Source organism: Lathyrus oleraceus, chromosome 4 (assembly GCF_024323335.1).
Source record: "Lathyrus oleraceus cultivar Zhongwan6 chromosome 4, CAAS_Psat_ZW6_1.0, whole genome shotgun sequence".
Taxonomy (NCBI): domain Eukaryota; kingdom Viridiplantae; phylum Streptophyta; class Magnoliopsida; order Fabales; family Fabaceae; genus Lathyrus; species Lathyrus oleraceus.
The window spans coordinates 434,422,528-434,444,113 of NC_066582.1; the positions used below are offsets into that span (position 1 = coordinate 434,422,528).

A 21,586-nucleotide genomic window follows, 5' to 3' on the forward strand; every position below is an offset into this window, starting at 1 on the left:
TGTCTCAAAGAATCAACTTTGTGGTCAAGATTAAAAGGAATGAAGATTTTCTACTAGTTTATCATTTCAAGAAAAAGATAGGCCTATCCAATAATTCTATGGCCAGGATTAGATTATGATTCTATTCTTTTCCTTCTACTTTCTGCTCTCACTAATGCTGTCTTTAGCCAATTTTCTCAACAGTTAACTAACAATGTCTTCTTTTGTTTCCCTTCATATCCTTCATGGCTCTCTTCTAAGATCCAAATTCTTAGGCCAAGAAAATCTCACTCATTTTTATCCTCACAGCAACAGAGCTTCCATCTTTCACAGCAAACCAACCTACAGAACGTTACGGATATGTGCCGAATTCGACCTGCTGCAAATCATGGGAGGCAGAGGACTCTGTAAAGGAGAAGAAGGACTTCAAAAGGAGCTCAAAAGAGAAGTTCGTTTTGATGATCAGAATCAACCACCATCATCAGAAGCAGCTAGTAACAACTCATCACAGTCCTTTGAAAGTGTTGCAGAAGAAGGTTTTGAGAAAGAGTTGCTGGGGTTAACCGGAGGGTTTCCAGGAGGTGAAAAAGGGTTGATGAAATTCATTGAAGAAAACCCTGTTCCAAAACCTGATGCAGATGAGAAAAGACTTAAACTTTCATCGTCAGAAAAGGCGAAACCACCGGAACTTCCTATGTTACTTCCAGGAATGATTGCTATTGTGAAGAATCAGAATAATCCATTTTACATGTACTGTGGTATTGTTCAAAGAATCACTGATGGTAAAGCAGGAGTACTGTTTGAAGGAGGGAATTGGGATAAGTTGATCACTTTCAGGCTTGATGAACTAGAGAGGAGAGAAAAAGGTCCTCCTATGAAGAATCCTAAGTCTTGTGTTCTTGAACCATTTCTTGTAAAGAAATCATAGTTTGCAGGACTTTGTTGCCATTTTGTAACAAAACATGTTTACTTTTGTATCAGACATAGTGAAAAAAAATTTAGTGCTGAATTTGTAAATTTGTGTAAAGTACCATGTTAAAAAAATGGTTTATAATTTAGTGTCATTTCAAGGAAATTAGACCCCTTGTTGTCACTGTTATGCCGCATTCACGCATTCGACGTGTTTTCAATCATTGGATCAAGATTTAACGATCTAGATCGAATGCGTGAATGTAGGAAATATTGAATGCTGGGAAACCTAACCCGATTTCAAGTGTTATATGTCTGTGTAGAGTCGCTTGGGATTCAACAACATCATCTTGGTATCAATCGTGGAACTATTATCATTGGTTGGTACAAGATTAATCATGCTTTTCTACTTAAATCTTGTCGGGGAGTATGAGGAAGTGCCGAGAGCAATATCAAACCAATTTCCACATTCTATAACAGACTCTAGTACCAAAATTCCAAAATTCCACTTCCTTTTCTCGTCAAATTGAGTGAGAATTTTCATACGATTTGTTGAGAATTTGCATACTATAGAGGGAATTGGGTTTTTCATAATATATTTTGAACAAATGTTATGATTTTGAAAATGATCCGATACAAACTTCCAGTCTGACGCATTATGTCTATCGAATGATTTTCAAAATCATAAGACTTTTGTTCAAGTTTATTTGAAACCACAATGTTTTATACCAATAACATCTTCTTAGTGGTCATCTCACGGCACAAAAGAATCTAAAACTTGGCCGAATATTTTTTTTTTGAACATGAAGGAAGAGCTTACCAAGTTAAACGATATTGAAAGAGAATCAAATCAGGAAAAGTTAAAGGCGGAATCACCCGTAGATTTATGTGTTGACACATTTGTTTATGCATTGTTTGTTTGTTTTTATCTTACATTTTGATATGTTTTAATGTATATCTAACATTACTCGTATAAACATTGAAATTAACGTTTTAAGTTGTAGATGATTGGTAAAACAAGTAGTGTCAATTGAGCAGGTCTGGTAGGAACAACGGTGAATTCAGATTCTAATCTCCAGACACACCCTTGGAACAATATTTTTGATATACGATATAGCAAGGTGTATTCGGATTCCAACATCCGAACAAACCCATGGAAAAATATTGCACCGACACTTTTTGTATAGTCATGATTGCATCCACACTTTTGTATGGTTCGTAATGATTTAAATCTTATATAAATATTCCTCATATGTTGTGAATAAAAACACTCTAAAATGAATTAACATTGGTATATTGCATTTATTTACTTCAATAACATGAAGCCTCCTTTTGAATTTAAGATGATAGAGAACACACATATTGTAGATCTAAAATCTAAACTAAAGAATCTCTTACCGTTATGTAGAGTATATTTTACCGTTACAACATTGATAATGACGGGGAGATGAAGATGCAAATGCACGAGTTATGTAGAGTATATTTTACCGTTACAAAACTAAGGATCCTATCAAGATGGATGCGACACTTGCGAGATCAATTAACGTATTCTAAAAACGATGAAATGTCTTTAACCATCTATTGGTGATGAAATATCATGTTAGATCTATGTTAAGTTCATGTTATGTCAAGCTCATTTTATGTCAAGTTCATGTTATGTCATGTTAGATATATGAAATATTATGCTTTGAGATCATGTCAAGTATCTAGGTATGCTTTGTGATAAATAAGGTGACTTCAGATTTCAATCCCCTAACATACCTTTGTGACAATATTGTTGGTATATTATGTGTATGTGTGATAACAAAGGAGTGAATTCAAATTTCAATCTTTGAACGCACCCCTGAGACACTATTTCTAACATATTTTGTGTATATGTAATAACAAATGGGTGAATCTGGATTCCAATCTCCATACATATATTATCATGCTATTTCAAACATATTATGTGTATATGTGACAACAAAGGGCGTGAATCCATATTCCTATCTCCGGACCCATCCCTGTGACACTATTTACAACATTTTCTATGCATATGTGATAACAAAGGGGTGAATTTGGATTCTAATCTCCGGACACACCCATGATACATTGTTGTTTGTATTTATAACTCGCAGATGTCATTTCTAACAAAAAAACGAATTTGATAAGTCATTCACACATCAACCATTCATAAACCGTACACAATTCATAACTCAATAATTCAAAATGTTTACATCAAAATACAAATTAAAATAAGGCTCTTTGGTATATTTAACCCCCTATTCCTCTTCTGCCTCCTATATTGTTGGAAATATACAAATTAAATTAAAATAATAATTAAACATTTATGCTACCTCACCTTCCCACACATGCCTATCAATATGATTTAAATATATAGGAAGGAGTGACATGTCATATAGGCCTTTAGAAAAACTACCATGTGCGACAACACCAAGATCATGAACGGGAGTAACGGGTGCACCTTCATGAGTCGAAGATACATGACCACGAGAAGACGACCCTTATCCAACTACTCGCGAGGATTTAACTTTCTCCATCTGCGTTGAAGCATGCTGAAATAGCTAACCATGTATATACCTTTGTTGTATGTCAGTCGTTTATCTATAGTCACACAAGATAAGGCCTATCATCATAATCACAATATTATGGTACAATTTAAAAATTAACAAACAAAATGACAAACTATATATCGAATTTTGTTATCCATACACAAAAAAATTAATCAATAGAATGACAAACCATATATATTAGCAATCCATATTTTGTTATCCATATACATAGTTAGGATTTCAAAATATGGACTTATCGCATCGAAATATAAATCATTCAAGCAAGAACCCTAATCTTAAAATGTCGCAAATTCAAACCAAATACAAGTAGGAGAATTAATGTATTACATTTTTATCGGATGTAACCTAATGTGGCTTAACTAGACTGTATTAAGAAATTGCATTGCATGCATCTAAATTAGAAAAAGTAAAAATAAAAAACTTACGAAATATGAGAGATGAATGTGTTTGTATTGAATGCAATGAAGTAGAAATTGAGAGAATGGTTGAAAGCATGAAGAATTCAAATTTTCGAGAGGTTTGTTTGTGTTTTTAAAGATAATTTTATTTTAAGAGAATGAGGGAGAAAATTTTGGAAATCCACCATAATCTATAGAGAATTTCAATCAATCTTGATGAACAAGATTTTTATCATCCACACAATAACAATGAAAAGAGAAGAACAATGGAGAAAGAAAGAAAGTAAAAAATGATGAAGGAGAAGAGTAATAAAATTCTGCAGAGTTTCTCTCTGCCCACAAATTGTGGAAAACTTCTTATTCACTTTGCAACAGCAAAATACTGTGAATTACAATATTATAAATGCTCTATTCACTTCATTACAATAATAAGGGTTACTCCCTCTATTTATATATTTATGTTAACTTGGACCTCAATCCAAATCCTAAAACTATAAAAGCCCAAAATAGCTAACACTACTAAAATAGACCTAAGTTGAAATCATGTGTGAAGCAACATGCTTTGACACACTAACACAACTCAACACACTAGGTGGTTCGACACTTTCTTGTTCCTATCGAGAAACCTATTTTTACACAAGGAATTGCAATTTAAGACACCACCTAATTCATTGTGTTTAAGCTATCTACATTCATCATAACTCTTAGTCTTCTGAACACTTCGACCTGCAGTCCCTTCGTCATGATGTTTGCAATCTGATTCTTAGTTCTGGAGTGTTCCATATTCATCTTCCCATTTTCCACCTGCTCTCGAAGATAATGGAACCCCGTCTCGATGTGCTTGCTTCGATCATGTGCTATCGGATTCTTCGTCAGATTGATAGTTGACATGTTGTCGATCTTCATGCTAATTGCTCCATGACTCTTCGCTATTATCTTTTCGACCATATTCACCATCCATGTTGCTTGACATGTAAAAATAGAAGCAACTATGTATTCTGCTTCACACGACGATAATGCCACTATTGGCTCTTTTCTCGAACTCAAAGCAACTGGTGCACCACCTAGCATAAACACATAGCCAACTGTGGATTTTCAATCCTAAACATCACTACATCAACTTGAGTCGGTGTATTCCACTAATTTACATTATTTTCCTTCATCATCTGTCGGAAACAAAATTCCATAGTCGAGACTTCCTTTCATATACCTTAGTATCCTCTTCGCCACTGCTAGATGTGATGCATTTGGCTTCTACATGAACCTACTCACCATACCTACATTATATGCTAAGTCAGGCCTTGTATGACAAAGGTATCGAAGTGACCCAATAAGTTTTATATATTGGGTTGGGTCAACATCATCTTCATCTAAATCTCTCAACAGTTGTAATCTGGACTAACTGGAGTCAAAGTTAGGTTGCAATCTTGCATCTCAAATCTCTTGACTATTTTGCCTGCATACCTTATTTGATGCATCATCAAACCTCTACCACTCTTGTAGAATTAGATGCCAAGGAAGTATGAAATGTCACCCAGATCTGACATTTCAAATTCCTTGTTGAGATCACCTTTGAAGTCTTCGATCTCCTTCTTGCAGCTACCTATTATCAACAGGTCATCGACATAGATGCATAGTATAACCAATTCGCTCTTGCTTCTTCTTACATATACTCCACGTTCAGATTTTCACTTCACAAATTCCTTCTCCCTTAGAAAGCCATCTATTTTCTTGTTCCAAGCTCTTGGAGCTTGTTTAAGTCCGTACAGGGCTTTATGTAGTCTGTACACTTTTCTTTCTTCGCCATGTTTCACAAACTCAACTGGTTGTGCAACATAAACTTCTTCTTCTAAGGGGCCACTAAAGAATGCACATTTCACATACATCTGACACATCTGCCAATTGTTCATATTTGTTAGACCAATAATCAACCTGATTGTGTCGGTCCTAGCAACAGGTGCAAAAACTTCATCGAAGTCGATTCCTTATTTCTGAAGAAATCCTTTCGCCACAAATCTCGCCTTGTGTCGAGTGACTTCTCTTCTGGGATTCAACTTCACCTTGTATACCCACTTCACATCGATTGCCTTCTTGTCTTGGGGTAATTCGATAAGTGACCATGTGTTGTTGAGTTCGATTGACTTCAGCTCTTTGTCCACTGCTTTCATCCACTTTGAATCTTTCAATGCCTCAACTACATTGACTGGTTCGACATCTACGTAGAAAGCATATTGTACCAACTCACTTTCTTCATTGACTACATAATATGATGTAATCACACATTCTTGTAACCTTGCATGCATGTGTCTTGTTCTTTGAGGTCTGCTTGGGCCTACTTCACCTCTAACTTCTTCCTGTCGAACTTCTCTTTCGACTTCACTAGCTGGTTCATCATAAAAGATTCTCACTAAATCCTTCTTAACATTCCCATTCCAATCCCATTCCTTAAGCTCATCTATGATCACGTCCCTGCTGATCACCACTTGCTTTTTCACTGGGTCGAACAACTTGTATCCTTCAGTCGAATGATATCCTATCAAGATCATATGACTCAACTTGTCATCAAGTTTTCTTCTCAATTGATCTGGCACATGTCTGTGTGTTATAGATCCAAACACCTTCAGATGCATTGTCCAAGTTTTCCCTATCGCTTTTCACTTTTTATTGAAACATTGGGGATAATGTTCGGTTTAAGTGTGGGAGGAGATATTTAATGTTTTCATTTTTTTATGTTTTCTAATTTTATTTCTTTCTAGTTAATTTTAATTATGCTTCTAGTTTGTTTTTAATAATTTCATTTGCTTGATGAGTCGTATGTGTAGTTTGTCTATTTCCCCCCATTTCTTGAGCCATAACAAATTTTTTGAATAAGAAAACAATTGAAATTTGGGTTGTTAGACAAGTTTATGATAGGTTGCAGAGACTTGGGAAAACTTTCGAAAAATCGATATCATTCTGACACTGTAAGTTTCTTAATTATATGAACCGATCTAGATACTTATTATGTTGTGGCCTTGAAATCTCACCCTTGAATTAATCCTTAAGTAGCTTATTTTAGTAGTCAGCATCATCTTAGTTACCACTATGTGAACAAGCCGATGCAAATAGGTGAATGATCCAGTAAAAAGAAAGAAAAAGAAAAAAATGCATGTAGAAAAAGCTAAGAATTTGAAAAAGGATCCACCATTTAAGTTAGGTAACCCTCACCCAGTTATTTAACCCAACGATAGAGAAACTTCTGAAACTTATGCTTATATGTTTGTGCTAAATAACAAGATTATTGAATGTTGACACAAATTTGGATCAGGGTCACCAACAGGTTCATTCACCATGTGAGTATAAGATAACAAGCTTAATGTGATTGCGCCTGAATGAAAAAGGATGAAAAAGGGATGAGTAAGTTAGGTCTAGATATAATAACATGATGTGGATTGATTTGTATAGGAAGGAAACTTATGACCGCAAACTGCATAAAGTGTTACTACGATATCCTTAGTTCACGAGTTAGTACCTATCTATGCAACCTTAATCGAACTAAAAGTCTTTAGCCTGAATATGATACTTATGTGTTGCTGTCTTTTTCTTTTATGCTCATAAGAGTTTGTTTGAGGACAAACAAAGATTTAAGTGTGGGAAAATTTGATAACACTCAAACACACTGCGTATTTGGCTCGGATTGCACATGAGTATTATAGTTTTGTATTTTCTTGCGTTACGCTTGTCTTCTGTCTTGTTTTCAGGTACATTGCCTAAATAAATCCTTTCACGAAAAAAGGAAGCAAAAAGAGCAAGAATCATAGACTTTAAGTGGAAAATACACACATGGCGTTGGCCGTTGGGTAGCCATGATGTGTAGTCTTTCACCCATGTTCCAAATTTTACAAGACCACACCTTCCTCACTTCATGGCTGACACCATGTTAGATGGAGGGCGCCATCTTCCTATTCCGCGCTGAGTCAAGGGCGGTTGCTAGGAAAAAGCCATGACTAGAGATTTTCTCTCCACATGAATTTTGAAAGTGTTATGTAACCTCCGAGGTATTGTTACACTATAAATAAGACTTAGGTTTTTAGTTATAGGTATCCAAATCTAGTTGAAACATATTATAACGGTAAATTCATGACCACTGAGCTATTGGTTAACTCAACATCAATAAAACCAGAGTCGCCACCGCGCTTTTATTATTTCCAAAGGAAAAGGGAGAAAGTACGAACAAAGCCCAAATATAAGAAGTTTTCAAATCAAAACTAATACAATGTAAGAGATTACAGGTAAGGGGATTGGTTACACAGAGAGAAGGTATTAACACCCAAAGTGTCTTAGGTACTCCTAGGGAGCCCTTTTTGTGTGCACTTGTTTTGATTGAAAAGATGTTTGTTTTAAAAATAGAATGAGGGGATGAGAAAAAATTCATTATTTACATTTTTTGTGTTTGACAAGACTTTTGGTCTTATGCCTGTGTACCAACATAAATGAGGGATCTAAACCTCGTAGTTCGTGGTAAAAATTTCAAAGATGGCTGAATTGATTTTAAAAAAAGCTTGAATGTCTTTTGTTATCAACGGGAGGATACTCAACCAAACATCCACCGATAATGAGGGCTTTTCAACATTTAAGAGGGAGGGCTCCAACTCAGATTAAATCAATAAGTATGCCACTAACCCCTAATAAATGGAAAGTCTTGCACTCAACATATCATGGAATAGGAGAATTACATCTCAACCAAGGATAACTCAAATCTAAATGCTTTCTTTTTGAAAATTTTAAAAGGAAAAAGGCACTAAGTGGCCAAAATGATTAGATGAGGTTGTTAGTTCTTTTTGATCTTTTTGAAAATAAAGTCAATATGATTAAATCTTTTAACAAGTTTGATTAAGAAAACAGTTTGAAAATCAATGGCATAAGGCCAAGGTTTTTACTCATTAAAACAAGTCCAAGTTGAAAAAAAAAACAAGCAAAGAAGTTTTGAAAATGAGAAGGAGATTTTGAAATTAAAGAAGAAGAAGGTGGATATGAAAAGGCTATCCTAGACAAGATTAAGAGTTTTGAGTTGAAAAGATCTAACCCATGAGAAGCATCCATAAGACAATAATGTCAGATAGAAACCCATTTCCTTTGGATTATCAAGCAAACAACAAATCCATAATCATCAAAGAAATTAATAAGAAATCCAATGGTATCAAATAAAGATAACTAAACATCCAAGCTAGCACTCCAAAGCAAGAAATCTTCAATGTCCTTTATGTGTATCAGATGAAAAATCCCTTGAAACATACTCAAAGAGAAAACATTAACTAATAACAACAAGATCAAAATAACAACTTAGACAAAGGGAGAGAGTGTATCAGATAAACCCAAGGGAGTCTCTCAAGCTTGTGTGAGATGAATGGCATTGGCCATGTTTCTGGTCTCAAATTAATGGCATTTACCAAGTTTTTCTTCCATAGCTCAGGAATGTTGCCTTCTGTGAGCATATTTTGAGCTTGGATCTTGATGCAATTACTTGTGATTCCTCTTCCTCTTGCTTGCAGAAGTTCAGTGGAATGGAAAAGGGAAGGAACCTTTGGAGTTTCTATTTACAAACTTGAGTTGAACAAAAATTGGATTTCAAAGAAATCTTCAAAGTGTTCTATGGAGTGAGGCTATGTCAATGGTTGGCAAAGCTTGGGCAAGGTTCTCCTTTGATTATGAGCTAATGCACTTTGATTTATAGGCCAAGGAAATGATTTCCACACCTTTCCAAATTTGAATGAAATTGAACAATTCTTGGTGCATGGGTGCATGGGTGAATGGGTGAATGTTCAGGCCCAATTCATGATTGAAATCTGCTCTAATTTGTGCAATAAAGTTGCTGAAGTCATCACATAATGCCATGCAAAGTTGTACAATGTTTGGAGTTCAAAACTTGCCAAAACAAGCCATGGAAAGACCTCATGTGAAAGTCCCTCATTTATCATCCAAATGTTGTGATCTTGGACTCTTTAGAAACATCTCATCATAAGGAATAACTTTGATGTTGAGACTTTTTCAATTTGAAGCTTGGAAAATGGAGAAAGTTGGCCTTGACAATGGAGGTATCAAACATACTTAGAAATTTTTCTAAGTTATAAGCCAAATGACCTCTCCTTCCACCTTGAATAACTTTTGATGTGAGCTTCAAATGAACTTGGATACTTATAAAAAGTTGTATCTATTTCATTTATATTAAATTTTATCACAAATTTGGCATCATTTGGAGTTTGGATGATGGGGTTATGGATTTTATAAGTTGAGGAAAATTGCTTGTTCAATGACGAAGACCAAAATGGACCTATAATGTTTCCTCATGGAACATGACCTTGCAAGTAGATTTTGATATTTCTCAAAGAAGAAAAGTTGAATAAGACATATTTAAATTAATCATGAAACTTTTATATATCATAAAAAATGAGGAAGTTATGACTCTTTGAAGTTGACCTTCTATCTAGGGTACATACAAAATGACCTATAACCTTTCACCATAAAAAACGACTTTCCAAGCAAAATTAGCTCTTGAGGACAACATGAAATATGTTTGAAATATCATAAAGAGTAACATTTCTCTTGGAATCATTTTCATATGACAAAAATTGTAGGAGATAGGATATAGGAAACCCTAGATTTGACCAGTTGACTTCTCTGGTCAACTTCCTTGAACCAACTTGCACACTTGAAGTTCCTTTGCTCTTAGGGGATCATGGAGGATCATATATGCTTATGATGATGTAGAATTAAACATAACTTGATATCTTTGACCAACTATTGAAGAAACTTGCTGAGGACGACACACAAGATACCTAGATGAATTAGGGATTCCTTGACAAACAAGCTTCAAACTCTTGATGAACTCTTGATCAAAATGACAAATAAAGAACATGAGGATCCATATATTATGCTTAGAACCAATATGAACATTTTCTTGCTTGATCTCTTGCATTGAGGATCTTAAACCCTAGTTGTGGGCTTGGTGGAGCACATATGGACACACATACTACCTACAAAAGAAACAAAACTATATTAGACATATTTTTGTATTTTGGTTAGTAAATAAAGAAAATAAAGTATGATACAATCAAATATGCTTGGTGATCTCTCCCAATGCAAACCCTATTTAAGGTTATTATATCCGGAGATGTGAAGGTTAAAATCTTTATATCAATGCGGTAGAATGGACTTAAATATTAACAACAAGAAACAAATTTTGGTCCCTAAGAGACCTAATGATGCATATGATGTGAATGCAAAAATATAATCTTCGTGGGGGAGTATATTGTCACAAAGGAAAAGAATCCGGAAGAAACTGAAAGTTCAAAGGAGCGCAATGCATTCCAAAAGGAAAAATCACTGAGGGGACAAAGACTTTGGGGATAATAAGCTATGCATAGGCCAGACTACGACTTAAGACTGCTGGAGACACGAGGCGATTTCCATGAGAATAAATCAATAGAAAGACTCGAACTGGGGAATAATCTGCATTTATTGGGATACCACCAACACAGTAGGAAACTATCCACCAGGGATAAGCGTGAATTGGATTATCCACTACCTTTTACTGAGGTAAACTTCGGATAAACAATCCAAAACAACAAAGTGTCCACAAAGGGACAACATGAAGAATTATCCATTACCATGCTTAATTGGTAAGTGAATGATATTCAAACAAAAGAAATATCCACTATCATGGTTAACTGGTAAATGAAGGATATTCAAATAGAAAAAGTGAATTGGAAGAACGCCAAAACACTTAAAATACCTTCTAGGGAAAGGAAGTTCGATTTCATAAGGAGATACAAACCTGGACTCAACTGGGGAAGGCAAACTTCAACATAGGAGTAAAAGAGATATATTATCTACTACCTGTTACTGGGTAGCTTAAAACGGAAGATAATACACTCGGGCAGAGGAACATTTGTTACTAGTTACTGGGCAACATATCAAGGATGACTCGCTGAGGGAAAAGAGGAAGAATCACCAACTACTAGTTACTAGGCAGCTTAACAAAGGTAATCAACCACAGGAAAAAGTTATATTACCAGTTACAAGGCAATATACTCAAAAGGGAGGAATATCAATTATCGATTACTGGGTAAGGATAGCCTAATAGGGAAATGAAAAAGTAGGATCTACAACTACCAGTTAATGGGTAGAAGATCAAAAAGGAGGATTTACAACTACTAGTTACTGGGTAGAAGACCAGAGAGCAGGATTTACAACTACCAGTTACTAGGTAGAAGACCAAAGGGAGAAGATCCGTTACCATTTACTGGGTAACATATCAAGGATAAACTATCGGGGAAAAAAATTCAATGAGGAGTTTTGTTAACTACTAGTTACTGGGTAGATAACAGAAAAACGACCAGCTGGGAAAACGGATAAACAATTACCAGTTGATGGGTGATTGAGCAATGATAATCTGCTGGTGAAAAGAAAAGATAACCCATTGGAGAAACGAAAGTAAACTCGCTGGGTGTTGAAAAGTGTATCTTCGACAAATATTTTTATATCGTATCCACAGAGATTGGTTGTTATTACCGCCGTTCTATAATCCAAATTGTTATAAGTTTAGAAAGTAACAAAGTTGTTTTGTTTGGAAAATTATCTTGTGAGTGAATGTCACTAAAAACAGTAAAATGGTTTTAATCAAATGTAAAAGCTTGGCAAGATTGGAGTTCACTATTCTAAATGCTTATGATTCCTTATGATAACTATATAGATTTAAGATTATTGATGATGTTCAAGTATCCTCTCAAAGTCATTTATGTCTAAATGATATTGTGATAATCACTATATTGATCCTTAAACGATCTCTCCACCTAACTATCAATATAGCAATCTTTAATGTTTGATACCAAAGAAGAGTAATGAATAAATCTATCTCTACAACTTATTCACTACTTGAAAATCTGTTTTATGTCAAGACTCAAATAATCTCTTTCAATAACTACTCAAATCTGGTTTTCAACTTAGGGCAAAAACAGTATTCAATACATCAACAATCTTTATCATATATAAAAATCAAATGGAATACATAAACAAATGAGAATAACTACTACCTCCAATCTTGACAAAATGGAGTTTAGCTTCTCATCATCATTGTTACAAAGCAGAATGTTAATGGAAGAAAAACTCTGTTTTTCTTCCTTACAAAAATATCTCAATGTCTCAATGTATCAATAATAATCAATGATAATGAATAATGTGTTCTCCTATACTAAAAGAGTTGACATTTCCTTAATTGATCATTTTCATCAAAAGCAGAAAAGCTATTCCAAGACAGACACCAAAATGGCAAAACCAGCTGGCATTGGAAACAACACATTTGGCTAAAATAGCTTGCTGGATTCGTAGGGTTCGCTGGGCGAACTTTGTTCGCGGTGCGAACTGAAGCTTTCCATTCAGTTTGTTGGGCGAACTCTGTTCGCTGGGCGAACTGAAGCTACCTCAGCTTCCTTGCTTTGCAAGCTTCATGTAATTGTTCTTCCAAGTGTTAATCTTCAAGAATAGGCCTCCAAATTGCATTCAACACTTCTTCTAAATTATGATTATGCATTCCGAAGCTCTCTTGTCCAAAAATTCTACAAAACTAACAAAAATGTGAAATAACTACTCAAAACAACATAAATTAAACCTAATTGCAATTATACAAAATAGTGAGAATAAAAGTGTGTAATTACATCAAAAATTGGTAAAGGGGACCAATAAAATTATATAAAAAGTAGTACTAATTGGTCCCTAACAACTCTCCCCAACTTAGCATTTTGTTTGTCCCTAAACAAAAGTTTCCATCCTCACAACCAAAGTAATGACACAAAAGATTGAAACAAGGATTTACCAGGGACATTCAAATGGTTCAAAAGTGTTTGGCAATTTTCTCAATCCACCTATCTCAATTCTAGACAAAACATGAATAAGGAAAATGGTTGAGTGCAAAAATCATTCCAAGGAATTCAAGCCATATATGTTAAAATTGAATCAAACTTACACACACATCATAATAATGATGAATAACATGAAGGGTTACTTTCACTCATCCAAACCATTAAATCAACAACAATTAAAATCATGCGGTTATCACAACAAATACCAAATCATGTGAAAAATGAGAATCAAGAGGTCTTTCAAAGGTTGTAATGTGGCTTAGGTTACAAGAAAAGATATGATTAAGAGAATTCAACAAAGTTGCCTATCCTAAGGGAGCATTCCCAAACATTCAACTCTACACAATTTCCCTTTCTTTGATCCCTATTTTTTTCTTTTTCTTTTTCTTTTCACATCCACACAACCATGAGCGTTTTCTTTGCTTTTTTTTACTTTTTTTCTTTTTTTTCTTTGCTCTATGGTTTCAAAGGTGATTTCTTTTTCTTGTTTCTTTTCATATTTTCACCCTTTCATAAAAACTCACTTTTCCAAGTTTCTAATCAACTTTTCACTTTACTCTCCCCAACTTTAGATTCCAAAACCAAATTTATTCAATAATGCTCCCTACTTAGAAATAAGCAAAAGGCAAAATTTGCAAACAACTCGATTTGAGGTTTCAATTGACACGAAAGAAATTATGATTCATTTATTCCACAATTTTCAATTGATTTTTCAATGATCAATAAAATGAATCATAAAATAAGCTCAAAGGGGTTTAACTAAGGATTATTCCTCACAAGGTTAGTTGATTCAAACTTTTTGGTCAAGTGGTTTTTTCTCACAAACAATGCCTCTATCATTTTCAAAATTTTCACACAAAAATAGATTGATGCATGATTTAGCATGATAAGAATGAGTTGAAATAATGCTCGGTTTCCTGCTTTTTAGTGTACAATGGAAAGCTTCCTCACAATTGGTTAAGTCCTATTTTGATTCAAAAATGACATATACTTCAATGAATTTATGATATGGAATTTGCACATACCATCAAACTACTCATGTTAAGTCTAGAAAGCGATAAAGTGTACCTTGAAATGCCAACACTAATTCTTATCATCACCATTCGAAGTGTTCTATGCTTCTTTCTTTGCGAACATTTCTTGGTTGCTTTAAGCTTGACTTAAGAGTAAGAACAATTAAACAAAGATGTTGGTAAACCAAATTCATTGTAACACACTTAAATTTCACAGAGTATTCATGCAATTAACAAGACAATTTAATAAACCAAAATTCAAAATTCAACAACAGCAGTAATAGACACAGAAAACTCAAAATAAAAACAAACCCTACAATTCAACAAACTCCTCAATCTTCCTTCATCCCATCGCCATGGGTCGCACCACCTCCTGCACCCCCCCAAAAAAGTTGGCCTGTCCTCAGGCCAATTAGCATAAGTAGCACAATCCGCTTGGGACGGAAACTTGCGGGCTTCGGGTGCAAGAAATGTGTTAAAATTTTGAGATTTTTAAAATGGAGAAGAATAATTTTTGATTTTTGGAAGTGGGGTAGTGAGAGTGATGAAGAAAATTTTTAAATTGTGAATTTGGAAATGAAATGAAAATGACACAAAACAGAACTTAGAGGGTTCTGCCAAGCTCAGTTCGCTGGGCGAACGGCAAAAAAAAGAACCCAATTTTTCAAAATTTAACACAGCAGAAAATCAATAAAACAGAATTGAGAAAATGTAAAATTCAGACTTACAACGTTGGGTTGCCTACCAACAAGCGCTTTGTTTAACGTCGTTTGAGCTCGACGGTTCAAGGATCTTCACGATCCGACTTTGTTGAGCAACTTCCTTAAGGGCTTTGTTGTCTTCAAGAGGTTCTTGATGAACCTTCAATAAAATCTGATACCACCCGTTTTCGGAACTACTTGCACAACACTTACCCATTCACCATCGGAGATAGAACAATTCGTCCCGACCTCTACTAGTTTGATAACTTCCTTCTTTTTCAGTACTCGTATAAATTGATTCTCCTCATTTGTGGACAATGTATTGCTAATGACCACCGGTTTAGTACAATCATCACCAAGGAACACATACTTTAAATGCGGCTCTAGTTTTGGCTCTTCCACTTTCTTTGTCATATCCAAGCCTTCGTTTGTCTCTTCATGATAAACAAGTTCTCCACAAGACTCTAATTCATGCAACATTGCTTTCATCTCGTTTCCTTCATTTTTGGTCGAAACTTTGTAGACTCCGATAAGAGATTTCTCTGATGGATTAGAAACATGAACCTGGTTTGCAATCTCCACTGGTTCCTCCTTGGTGGCATCGATTCGGAAAGAATCATGCTTACCATTAGAATACTTTTTTGCTTCAAAGAGATTGAAGGCTACCTCTTCATCTTGCACCCTTACTTTCATTAGTCCATCATCAATGTCAATCATCATTCAGGCCGTTTTCATGAATGGTGTTCCAAGAATTAGAGGAACATCACGATCCTCATCCATGTCTACTATCACAAAATCTACCGGAAACAAGAATTTGTCCACTTTCACTAACATGTCTTGGGCAACTCCATATGGTGAAGTGGTAGACTTATCAGCTAGTTGTAAAGTCATCCTTGTAGATTTGATCTCAACATTTCCCAATCTTTTAACAATGGATAGGGGAATTAAATTGATGCTAGATCCTAAGTCAATCAAGCCATTACCCATATAGGTGTCTCCAATGGTTACCGGTAGAACGACTCGGCCCGGATCAAATTCCTTTCTTGGGAGAGTCTTTTGAATGATGGCACTACAACGTGCATCGAGCAAGATTGTCTCGCCTTCCACATGTCTTCTTTTCTTTTTGAGAATATCCTTTATGAACTTTGCATACCGCGGCATAACTCGTGTGTTAGACGGTGTGGCTAGTGATCGAGAGGGGGGGTGAATAGATCACCTCTTTAAAAAGTTAACGGATTTAATGTTTTATCAGAGTTTTCAAAAAATGGCGGAAAAATCGGTCCCGAATCGACTTCCGTCTATTCTGAACCGCTACTAGAAAGCTAGACACGCAAGTGCAGTTGCTGGATTTTAATGAGAATGACAGAAATAATTCACACCAGAATTCTAACAAATTGAATGCGCTTATCCTTAAATTCTATTTCCAATGAACACAATCAAGTTAACCGTTTTGTCAAACAGTTGGTGTGTATGTGATTGATGATAAACAGCAATGGTGTATGACTAAAGGTTTTATTATCACTGCTGTCCAGAAAAATGATCAATCACCACACACTAACAGAAATTGCAAAACAGTTTTGAAACGTAAAGAAGATTAAGGTAAGAATACGATACGCAGAGATTTGGTAAGGAAGTTCCCCACGTCGTCCTCGCGTGTGGGTACGTCTCCCTCTCAATTTCAAATGAAATTGAGAACTTTGATTATCAATTATTGCCGAATCCGTTGATACAAGGTTTTGATACAAAGACAGAATTCTACAATCTAAGAACCTCTTCTTGTATAAACCTTCACTTGATCTGAGCTCGATCAAGATTTTCCTGCACAAAGTTGCAAACAATTCACCGGTTCCACGACCTGCTTGCGAAATCCCCCGATCTCCAAACGCAACGCTGCGGCTGAATATGTTATGCAAATCTGACTCCCAAACCCTCAAGAACACACCAGTTCTTGAAGGACAAACCAGTAGGTTTTTCCTAGAAACCCCCTTCAATCTTCGACTCAGCTAGATCCTCGATCGTTCCACTGCAACCCACAGCTAGATCCTTGATCGTACCACTGAACGTTATCTCGATGCTTCTTTAATCCAAAGAACAAGAATTGTTATGTGTAAATGTTCTTGAAGAAAAGTGATTGAGAAGATGAAGAAGATGAAGTCTCTTTCAGGTTTCTATCTGCTCACAAACAATTGCTCCAACACTGCTTTTGATCTGTGTTCAATTGTTTTCCCTCAATGAATTCGTCCCTTTCATCTGCTGTTGAGACCTGTTCTTATATGTGCTGCAAAAACAGTTGCTGTTATGACTTAAAACAACTTTGTGTATTGATGCATAGGAGTGTGTATCGATACATACTGTAAGTTGTGTGAATATTTGGTGAAATTAATTACTCATGTATCGATGCATAAATCGTGTGTATCGATGCATGTGATTTTTACACTGATATGTATCGATGCTTAATGCTTATGTATTGATGCACAGGCTGTCTCAAGTGGTCATGTATCGATGCCTATTGCGCATGTATTGATGCACAGGCTGTCTCAAGTGGTCATGTATCAATGCAGAATTCGTGTGTATCGATGCATAGAGTTTTTGCCCTTCCATGTATTGATGCACGGCTCGTATGCATCGATGCATACTGAACAGAAATTGTTTTGTGATTAATCACATGCTACATGTATCGATGCAGAGGCTCATGTATTGATACATACTGATATAAAATGCATTTTCATTGTTATTTGAAGGGAATTTTCAATGTAGATTTGTATGTATGTTTATGCAACAATAAAGTGGGATGATGGACAAAATAAGAACACAAATATATCATGTAATGCAATGCACAATCAATTTGGATGATGATCACACAATTTGCTATCATTAAAAATTAATTCAAGTTAAAGAATTCTTTCACAAACTCCCCCTTTTTGATGATGGCAAATTCTTGGCAAGATGTGTGATACTCCCCCTGAGTTTGTGCATATCTGCGTTTTCTCCCCCTTTGTCAACATCAAAAAGAGGAAGAAACATAGTTATCAAGCAGAAAGTGTAGCAGGGCATGGCAAAATTTGATAATAGGCTATCAATCACAAAGAAAGAAGCTGCAAGTTAAAGAATCATTCACAAAGAATCATTCAAAAAGTAAGGGCAATAACAAATAGAGGTAAACAGAATTTGAAAAGCATTTTAAGTGTGCGAACGAGTTTAAGAGTTACATAAGCTAAACCATATATTGTGCAACAAAATAAAACATGAGCAATATGAAATGAAATGCAGTGAGATGGAAGGGTGGTTGGTTAATTTGGATTGTTGCCACCACAGGACTCCTCATCATGTCTGTCAGGATCTCGGTAGCTTGGCGGAGGCGGAGGAGGAGGCATTGTGTCTGAATTTTGGCCCATGAAGGAGTATCGCCTAAATCGATTCTGAACTTCAATGCTTCTAAAGCTGTCCATAATCCCAGGATTTTCACGGCAATCATCCATAAAGCCGGACATTTCGTTGTAGAAAACCTGATGCCATTTAACCAAGTCTTGGTGCCAAGCGTGTTGATTGTGATACCTCCGTGTGTGCTCATCATGCCAGTCCCGATGCTCGTTGTGCCATTCAGTTTGTTGAACATGCCAGTACCGTGCTTCTTCATGGCGTTCTTTGTTGACGATTTCCATCTGTTGAAGCATGTGAGTGATGTCCGCATTTGGTGTTGAGGCTGAAGTACCACCGGCGAATGGAGGGGCTGCAGGTTCAGGTACGTAGTTGGTGGGAGACCACCTTCGTGGCACCCACTCACCCCAACCAGTATTGGCCTCAGGTTGAGGCACTTCTGTTTCAGGCGCATCCTGCATTTCTTCATCAGGCTGTTCTTCAGCAACATGGATGCGTTCCGAAGGCACATCAAAGTTGTAAATTCTGGTTTTGGATTTTCTTTCGAAGAAATAGAAGCATTTGCGGTCTTTGTCCCACCTATATCCCATATGCGATAGAGTGGCAGAATCAAACTCTTGAGCTGCCGACGGAGATAGGAGGGGCACAATGGGTATTGCAACTTTCCAATACTTAAGAATTTTCATTATCTGAGATGCATAACCTAGAGCCACATTCTTGGAGGTGTCTCGCACAAAAAATAGACGTTTAACAAAGTAGTTCGCCCAATTTAGGAGAACCTTATTTTGCAGAATGTAGAGAAGATGTATGCTGGGCCTGTCCAACCGAGAGTGTCCGCTGTTTGTTGGACGCAGAATATGTGTGATAAGCCAGTGAAGAATACGCGGAGTTTGCTTGATCATACCTGACGTGACGTGTTCGTCCTCACTCAACGGTCTATCAATCTTTAGGATAGAAGTTGTAAAGTCCTTCAGGTCAAATTCAGGATCAAAGTGTAGGTCATGCCAGCACTTGAAAACCATCGACGGAGGCGGCATTTGAAATACCGTTTCCCAATCAGAAGCTTCAAAGGTATATGTTCTGACTCCGATAGAACACCGGAACATATAGCCTCTACCAGTTTGTAAACCAGCATAAAAGGCCCGGATGAAATCCTCATGATAGTCATCTTTTGTAGATAGAAAGGACCCAAGTCTTTGTGCATGTAGCAGTTCAACTACTTCATTTAGGTGCAGATGAACAGCATCTGTTTTATCAAAGATATGAGGTTTCATTACCAACCTGGCCTTGAAGGATTCCTCAAATTCAGCAGTGATGGCAGGATGAAGAATGTCTAAGGCGTTTGAAGGAACATCTGGTGGTTGCTGAGAAGTACCGGCTGCTTCCTTTCCCTTTCCTTTTCCTTTGGCTCTGGCTGGAATAGTGCGTGGAGGCATGGTGATGTGAGATTTAGGGTTTTACCAAGTTTGTGAGAGAGAGTGAGGATGAGGAGGATTAGGGTTAGCCACTGGTTTTGGGTTTTTGAGGGCAGATGAGATGAAGTAATGAGATAGGAAGTGATATGATTGGCTGATGTGTCGATGCATGAGAGAGAAAGAAATGCATTTAATTCAGATAGCATCAGTATGTATCGATGCAGATAGTCATGCGTCGATGCCTAGTATTCAAAATTGTCATGTGTATCGATACATACGATGGATGCGTCGATGCCAAGTGTTTACAATTGCCCTGTGTGTCGATACATGCGATGGATGCATCGATACATCCTGAAGCAGTTTTTAAAAAAATTGAATTTTTGAATATATGGATCGATGCAGGCTTCGTTTGTGTCGATGCATACTGATGCTGAACCAGTTTTTAATGAATTTTAATGCAGTATGTATATGCATTATGCACTGTCATGATGATTATGCTCAACAGAGATTCAGAAGTCAAATTTTAGTGAGCACACAATATGGACAGGAGTATAAGTAGTCAAATTTTTGTATCAACTAGAGTAAGAACATTTGATGCAACATACACAATCACTTAGCAATAAGAAAATTGTAGAAAGGATTGATATTACCTCTATTGGAGAACTCTTGTGATGTATAATTGACATCTAAAACAGCTCTTATCAACCATGGTGAGGCATAATATAATTAAGAGATAACATGCTTATGACATCAATTGAGAAAGATCTAAGATTTCCAATTCGCGACGAATGTTGAAGAAAGGTTCCGTTGCCAATGGTTTAGTGAAAATATCAGCGAGCTGATTTTTGGAATCAACGTGCTCAAAGACAACGTCTTCTTTTTCAACATGATCACGAAGGAAATGATGTCTAATCTCTATGTGTTTAGTGCGTGAGTGTAAAACAGGGGTTTTAGTAAGGTTTATGGCACTAGTGTTGTCACATTTGATAGGAATACGTTTGAGTTGAATGTTGAAGTCTTGTAGTTGCTGCTTCAGCCATAAAATCTGAGTGCAACAACTACCGGCTGCAACGTATTCTGCCTCTGCAGTTGACAAAGCCACAGAAACCTGCTTTTTGCTATGCCAACTGACCAAGGAGTTTGAAAACAGATGACATGTGCCACTTGTGCTTTTCCTATCTGATTTGCAGCCAGCAAAATCAGAATCGGAGTACCCTACTAAGCTACAATCACTTCCTTTGGAATACCAAAGCCCATATTTAGGTGTTCCGTGAAGGTATCTAAATATGCGCTTTACCGCTTTAAGGTGCGATTCCTTAGGATT

General features: G+C 36.3%; 1 protein-coding gene across 1 annotated transcript; it reads left to right on the forward strand.

The window, feature by feature from the left end:
* Positions 1 to 3: 3 nt before the first annotated feature.
* LOC127075907 (NAD(P)H-quinone oxidoreductase subunit S, chloroplastic) lies at positions 4 to 1,054 on the forward strand. Its single transcript, XM_051017419.1, has one exon. The coding sequence runs from the start codon at positions 194 to 196 to the stop codon at positions 905 to 907; it is 714 nt and encodes a 237-aa protein (XP_050873376.1). The 5' UTR covers positions 4 to 193; the 3' UTR covers positions 908 to 1,054.
* Positions 1,055 to 21,586: the final 20,532 nt, after the last annotated feature.